The sequence below is a fragment of the Hylobates moloch genome, unplaced genomic scaffold, assembly GCF_009828535.3.
Source record: "Hylobates moloch isolate HMO894 unplaced genomic scaffold, HMol_V3 SCAFFOLD_2, whole genome shotgun sequence".
Classification (NCBI taxonomy): Eukaryota; Metazoa; Chordata; class Mammalia; order Primates; family Hylobatidae; genus Hylobates; species Hylobates moloch.
In genome coordinates this window covers 104,689,722-104,697,461 of record NW_026652277.1, presented here as the reverse complement: position 1 = coordinate 104,697,461, position 7,740 = coordinate 104,689,722, and the positions used below count along the sequence as shown (strand labels likewise).

At 41.9% G+C, this 7,740-nt stretch overlaps 1 protein-coding gene across 1 annotated transcript; it reads right to left on the bottom strand.

The window, feature by feature from the left end:
* Positions 1–1,805: 1,805 nt before the first annotated feature.
* LOC116476762 (plakophilin-2-like) lies at positions 1,806–6,012 on the bottom strand. Its single transcript, XM_032754429.2, has 3 exons — positions 5,953–6,012; positions 5,185–5,246; positions 1,806–3,200 (listed from the first exon to the last, which is right to left on the bottom strand). The coding sequence occupies exons 1-3, from the start codon at positions 6,010–6,012 to the stop codon at positions 2,543–2,545; spliced, it is 780 nt and encodes a 259-aa protein (XP_032610320.1). The 3' UTR covers positions 1,806–2,542.
* Positions 6,013–7,740: the final 1,728 nt, after the last annotated feature.

Below are 7,740 nucleotides of genomic sequence, written 5' to 3'. Positions count from 1 at the left end.
TTTGGGGAAGGAGAAACTTTGAATACAGCCAAGCAACAATCAGAATGTCAGCTTTCAGCCAGGCCTGGTGGCTCATGCCTGTAATTCTGGCACGTTGGGAGCCTAAGACGGGAGGATCATTTGATGCCAGGAATTTGGACCAGTCTGAGCAATATAGCGAGACTCTGTCTCTAGAAAAAGAAAAAATTAGCCAGGCGAGGTGGTGTGTGCCTGTAGTCCCAGCTACACAGGGGGCTGAGGTGGGAAGATAACCTGAGTCTAGGTGTTTGAGACTACAGTAAGCTATGATCATGCCACTGCACTCCAGCATGGGTGACAGAGCGAGACCTTGTCTCTAAAACCAACCAACCAACCAACCAACCAACCAACCAACCAACCAACCTCAGCTTTCATCCCAGATAGGAGGCACTCACTCTATGGGCAGGGCAGTGGGGAAGGGGCTCCACACTTACCACATGGACACGAGGTTCTACACCATGAGGCCTGCTATTAGGTGTCCATTGGTATTATGAGCTACGTTGTGGCCCCCGCATCTCCAAATTCATGTGTTAAAACCATAAGGCCTCACACCTCAGAAAGTGACTGAATTTGGAGAAAAGGCCTTTAAAGAGGTGATTAAATTAAATGAGGCTGGTAGGGTGGGCCCTATCTGATCTGATTGGTGTCCCTACAGGAAGAGGAAATTTGGACACACAGGGAGACCAGAGTTGTGTGTGCACAGAGGAAAGACCATATGAAGATGCAGTGAGACAGAAGCCATCTGTAAGCCACGGAGAAAGGCCTTGGGAGGAACCAAACCTGCTGACATCCTGATCTTGAACTTCTGGTCTCCAGGATTGTGAGGAAATACATTTCCATCATTTAAGCCACCAGACCATGGCATTTTGTTATGGTAGCCCTAGAAATGAATACAGCCATTGGGCTGGGATGTGAGGGACAGGTAGAAAAAGGGTGGAGGGTGCAGAAATCAAAAGAGAACTCTGGGACTAGGATCCGCGGTCCTCAGGGGTAGGAAGAGGTGGATATAGGGAGCATAAGGTCTCAGATCTGACTGGCAGCAAAGATGGCTCAGGAATCAACACAGACGCCCTTTAGGGTGTTCAACATGAGTAGATGGTGGGTCTCAAAAGTGGTTGTTTGGAAAGTAGGGCCTGGTGGGTCTTCATATTGGGAATGTTTTGATAAACTTGTCTATGAGAGGCTGGGAAACACAGGGGCTCCAGAGATGATGTGTTGTTGGTAGTGGGAGTCAGTCATGGAGGGCTATCAGGGATTTAATTGGTTATAGCATTAGGCTAACCATAATTTGGTTTATTGTAGGGGTCGTGATTTTTCTTTGGGTCAAAAGTATGATATTTATGCCATGCAGGGTGTTCAGGGTGTGTGCATGAGTACATATGTGTATAAAATTGTATGGGAACTAGGAATGTATTTTAGTTAAGTTCACTTGGGTCTTAAAGTTATCTGACTGGTTAAGGCATTTACTCATATTTTTGTGTTGCCTGCACTTCTCAATAGACCATTCTTTTTTTTTTTTTTTTTTTAATTTCTTAAGTTTATTTAAAAGTCAGAGAAAAAAAACCTGAGGGGATAAAAACAAGCACAAAGTAAAGAAAGAAACCAATAATTTTGCCATTATACTTTCTCCTGGATAACTGCAGATATTTCTTGTCATTTCCATTCTGTTTCAACACTGCAGAACAATACACTGGTGGCCCAATGGCAAAGCAATGTGCACAGGAGTGACAAAACATGGGAATCGGAAAAGGAATATAAATGTAAATCAAACTTTTAAATCCCAGTAATGCAACAGCTTCTTTCCTTATTTATTGGATTAATGTCCCTTCCACATGAACTCACATTTTGGTTCCAGGAGGCCATGCACCATAAGCCGTAATAACAAAGACCACTATTTGTAGTGCCTGTGGCCAGTATCTACTGGTGGCAAACTTGCAAAAATCTTCTGGAAGACTCATACAATTATGTTCTATTTGTTTTCTGGATTCAGGGGACCATGGAAATAGAGAAAGATAGAAACAAGGCATGCTTTTGAGGTTTCTTGGGCTGGGTAGTAGAAAAATAGGTGTTTTCCTTTGGGGATTTTTGCAGCTGAGAATACTTTGTCATTTTCCTCAGTCTTTAAGGGAGTGGTAGGCTTTGGCCGTCCGGCTGTTGACAAAATCTGTCTTCTTAAACTGAGCCTTCTTGCAGGCATGATGCAGTTCCGTGTGTGCCAACAGAGAATACAGGAGGACGGAAGCAGCTTTACTTGCTTTGTTGGAGACAGAGGCATCGCCTGCACTAATGGCCATAATTTTCTGGATGCCCCCTGTGTTTAGAAGGTCCTGTGCATTCTGGTAACTGTTTTGGATTACGTTGTTCAATGTGTAACAGGCAGAGGCTGTAGTTTCAATGAGAAGGTCAGTACTTGGGACTGTATCAGGAATGATGGAAACCAAATCAGGGAGAGTTTCTTTGGCAATTTCATTCTGCAGAGAAAGATTCCGGGACAGATTCCTCAGCAGCGAGATGGCTGTCTTTTTCACACTTGGGTCACCGACATGCAGCATCTCAGAGGATGCTTCAAGGACCTTTCTTCCACGGACTTCTGGGAGCTGTACTGTGCTGTTCCTCTTCCCCAGCGACCTTCATAAGTGGCAGATGTGCCAGCCTGTAGCATGTCATAGGTTTTAGGAACAGGGGAACGGCCTCCAACAAAATCATTTTCAACCAAGTGTAGGTTGTAGACATACTCAGGAACACTGCTGGTTCGGTGAAGATTTCCGTTGCCCACGGAGCTGCGGCCCTTCCGGGCGAGGGTCTGCTGCACCTGCTTCTGGATCCGCAGGCTCTTGACGGTCTGGCCGCCGCGGCCGCTGCTCCCCGCCAGCTTCAGCTTGGCCTCGGAGGGCAGTGCCAGGCTGGAGCTGTCCAGTTGTCCCAGGATCGGCTGGCCCAGGACGGTCCGGATGTAGCCGTACTCAGCTGGGGCGCCGGGGCCTGCCATGGGGCCGGTGGGGGTGACCGAGCCGCTCGCCTGCCTCTGGACTCGCGGGCGAAACCGCCGCGGAGCTGGGGACGCTGGCGCGAGCCCCGCCCCGCTCGGGTCCGGCCCCGCCCCTGGCCCGCCCCCCGCGCCGGTGGGTGAGAGGCCCGGGCCAGGGGGAGCTCGGCCTCGTGGGCCGGAAGGCCGGCCTTCCCTGAGGAGGGGGCCAGACCTTTCTTATAGAGTCTGATGCAATCGGAAAATTTAAAAATAAGAACAAAATTCACTTAATAATTATTATATTTCGTAAATTAAATATTAAGTGAAACTGGTTTACCTAGTAATGATTTGAAAATTTACCCAGTAATGATTTGTTTTGGGTTTATATTATTGGCTTAATGTTTTTGATGCATTTTAGTATTTTGTGTAGCCCTTTATTTACTCATTTTATTCCCCAAGTCAGCCTTCCTAGTGTTCAGGCATATTATGAAGCAGATTAGAAGGTCATGCAGAAAGAATTCATATTGTACACTGGATGATAATGTTATGGCCAGTAGAGGGCATCAAGGAATTGTCATAAGTACATGCTTTGATTAAAAAATACTTGCATTTTAATTGCCAAAGCATCTGTTCTAAAATAATTCCAAGATGTAAATGTATATTTAAAGCATCATGTTTACATTACTGAGTGATAATTTGGTCCCAATCAGTATAGATACACCTTAATTATACATTTTAAATAAGAGTGGATCTTATTTATATCAAAATGGTAATTGCTGAATTTTGACAGTCAGGAAAAATATAAAGGGTGAAATTTCAAAATAAATAGTATGATTTTGGCTTCTGAAATACTGTTTGTATGTATAGCCCCTTGGTGCCTCTGTTTCCTCATCTAATAAATGTGGGAATTGAATAGGTCTAGTTTCAGTATAATATGACAATAATTTTTTATTTGTTTTTCTGGGAACACCACTGAAAACATTAGGATTTAGATGCATCGTGTATCAAACACTGGAGGGCTCTGAGATCAAATCAGAACTTGGATTAAAAGTGCTGGGCAGTTTCCGGATAGACATCAAATGTCTGACTTCTTAGCATTATTTATCAAATTAGAATCCTTTTAATATCATTGCATTATCTTACGCAATTTTAAAGATTTTCTGACTTTAATTCCCATCCCCTTCAATCTCTTTTTCTGTCTATTTTACTCTTTGGCTTTATAGTTAACGAAAGCACTTTTTGAGTATTATATTATTTAACTCTCACAACAATTGGGAAGTATTTTTACCCGTATTTTATAGATGAAGAAACTTTCCTGATACCATTCAGCTAATAATTTTGGAATTGAAATTTAAACATAGGTTGTCTTACAGCAGATTCAGTATTCTTTTCAGTCTACCAGAGTAAGTCTCAAGTTAATTTCAAATATATTACTTGAGAGAAGTAACCTAGTAAACTATGATTGTTATTGCATATATTTTCAAGAATCATAAGAGTTAGTGGTGGAATTAACTGTTCTGATTTCTCATTAGCAAAAATGCTATGGCTTCCTCTGTATCTCTAACTCTGATTTTATCTTCTGTCTCTGTGTTGGTCTCAGCTTTGGTGCCTTCAAATAGAGAATATGGCCACTGGCAGCTCTGGGCTCCCATTTTAATAATTCTTAGGCACCATCCATAATCCCAGGAAAGGACCCGGATTGACCAGACCTTGGTCCCGTGCCCACTCCTTGCTGGGAGTGGCATTCTGTGATGGAAAGCCTCCTTGGAGCCATATGAAATGGGGATGGGGGGAAATTTCCTAAGCTGTTGTCGGAGCTGTTTCCAAAGGAAGAAAATGTTTTCTGAGCATGGGCTATTGGTCCAGGGTAGGTGCTACAGAGGTCTGTGGGCAGCTGGGAGCAACAGGAGGACCCTGGTGTCTGATGGTTATCAGAAGAGTAAGGAGCACAGAAAACAAATTTCACCTATTTAATTCCTTTACTGGCATCCAGTCCTGGCTGAATGCAAGCAAGAACAAGTGTAGGAAAGGCCCAAAGAGTATAACAGTGTTAAGGGTTGAACTTCAGAAATACCTTGTAAGGTAGTTTTTGATTGTCAATATAACAAGAGCCAAAGAAAGCAAAACTATGATTCCTGGCTTTTCTTGATAGTGTAGGGCCCATCCTCAAAATGAGGAAGTGTGATGTGCCTCCTCACCTGGGATGACTCTCTGTATTGAGGCTTTTATCAGGACACACAGGCCTGAGAATTCTAGCTTCCTGAAGGGTAACAAGGCGTAAAGCTCACAGAATATATTCAGGTGGAACTCTGGAAGCTAGGTGAGCCATTTTTCAGATTCTGACTTAGGTGCACATTTAAATATCTTGTGTTAATGGTATAGACCCACATCCTGAAATTTAAGCACACATTTTAGATTATATTGTATTAAATGCAAAGTAAAGAACATTTTGTTGGGAAAGGGTCTTTTATTGATGTTTCTTTATTGCTTGTTTTATGTTTTTGTGTCTTGCTGTGGCAGCTGTTAGGACTCTGGATTTGCAGTATCCTGTAATTCAGGTGTGACAGAGGATAACTAAATAAACAGAAGCAGATTCCTCTCTTTCCCATTTCCTTTCCGCTTCTCTTGGCCTCTTAATTGCTTTAAAAGACAAGGTAGATTGTCTCAGGATCCCAGTCAGCTAAATTCTCCTAGCTCATGTACTCTGTTTAATCTTGCCTGAAAAGGATGTTTAAGATCCAGAAATTTTATTAGGACAACAAAAGAATTAGTTGAAAACATATGAACCCATAGGATGGACATTTATAAAATATTTAATTTGAAGCATAAATGCACATAGCAAATTATTTAAACAGTATTATTATAACTTAATTTTGGGTCAGGTATTAAATGCTAATCCCTCTGCACTGGGCTATGGGCAAAATGCGTGATGCAATGAGAACTCTGTCCTGGACCTTGTTTTCTACCTTCATGGCTCTGGTTCTACATGTCTGCTTGAGGTCCCAAGTGTGGACACTCATCTCCATTGTCTTTCTGCACCAACTTGCTCAAAGGTCAGTTGGATTTTCTGCTGTAGTTCCATCAGAGTCCTGCAAGTATGCCTGTATTTGCTTGTTCATTCTTTCTCTGTTCTTAATTGCTATTGCTGAAATCATGATATGAAGGAAATGCAGATTTCATTCTCCTGCCAATTTCTCTTCAAATGACTTTGAGCGAGAATGACTAACACTGGGTTATGGGAATCTGTGCCATTCAGCATGTGGTCCCTAGACTAGAAACATCAACATTACCTGGGGATTTTTAGAAATACACTCTCTCAGGTACTACTCTAGACCATAAAGGAAATACTTCCCTTTACTGCACTTTAACACACTGTATTGAAAATGCTACTTAAATTGTTTCTCACTTCCATTACAGTGAAATCTCAGTCGGGGAAGGAATCTCAATTGTCTAGTTCACCACTAGATATCTAGGACCTAGCATAATTCCTGGCACATAGTAGGTGCTCAGTAAGTGCTTGTCAAACGATAAATGAATGGATATCTGCTGGTGTGAGGGATGTTTGCTTAACCATGTTGTTAAGTAACCAATGTGTTTAGAAAGACTCAATGAAAGAGTAGTGCTAACAGTGGAGAAAATGAGGTATGTAATTAACACCTCTGATTATGTTGTTATTTCACAGAAAGATTTTCTGCCCAGTTGACTATGATTAAGCAAGGATGGACAATCTGCAAAGTAGAAAAAGAATTCATCCATTTGGCAATAGTGACTTGCTCTGTTCTACTGTATTATCAAATTGTGAGATTTACGTTCTGCTTCTGAAATTACTACATGGTCCTTTTTGCAATCTGAAACTTTGCTCTCTTTCAATGTAAAGAGTTTATCTTCTAGTTAAATCTACTTGTCTTTCATCCTTCAGTTTTATTTCTGAAATCTCTCTAGCATCTCCCCACCTTCCCCCTCCCCTCACTTTCTTCTTCTTCTTTAATATAGACTCCCCCTTATTTCTCATTGGCTTTTTCCAACACCTGTTTACCTGGTCTTCATTCTTCCATCTTTTGTCTTTCATTCAAGAATGCTTTCAAAACTGCAGGCCTGATCTTGTTCTCCTTTGGTTAAAAAACCTTGGGTGACTTTCTGCTGTCTGAGGCATAAGATCTGTTGTCCTTAGCAAGGCATTTGAGGCCCTTCATGGACACTCCTCCCTGCCAGCCTCTTCTCCTGCCATTCCTCTTTTTACCCCGTACTCGGGCCACCACAGGCCACTTTTCATTCCCTGAACACCATTTATATCTCAGCATCTAGATGCCTTTGTTCATGCTGTTTATCTGAATAAATTGTCAGCCTAGCAAGCTCATATCATGTTCCAGCTTAAAATGTGATTATTCCAGGCTCCTTTTTCCTATGTCTCACAGAAATTTTTATTTAGGCTTCTGTGCTCACATAATGCATTGTACATATCTCTATTATAAAATGTGTCTCACTCTATTGCAATCACTTATTTACTCAGCTTTCTCTTCCAATAGACCATATGTTCCTTAAGGGCTGGGGCTATGCCTATTGACAACACAATGTGTTGCAAAGCTTTACACACAGAGTTCACAAATGTTTGTTGATTGAACTTTATCTTCAAATTATTCTCTAGTAGACTGAATCCTCTCCTCCCTCCACTGGATTTTAGTAATTTTTCTTGGTTATTTCTTTTCAGAAAAGACTTCCCTAACTAGAAATATGTCCGTTTTACTTGCTGGAGT

Coding starts and splice junctions, on each gene's coding strand:
- LOC116476762 (XM_032754429.2), bottom strand. CDS start 6,012: ATGGAGATGAGTGTCCACACTTGGGACCTCAAGCAGACATGTAGAACC. Junction 5,247..5,952: donor GTAGAACCAGAGCCATGAAG/GTAGAAAACAAG, acceptor GTTACCCTTCAG/GAAGCTAGAATTCTCAGGCC. Junction 3,201..5,184: donor AATACAGAGAGTCATCCCAG/GTGAGGAGGCAC, acceptor CCCCCTCCTCAG/GGAAGGCCGGCCTTCCGGCC.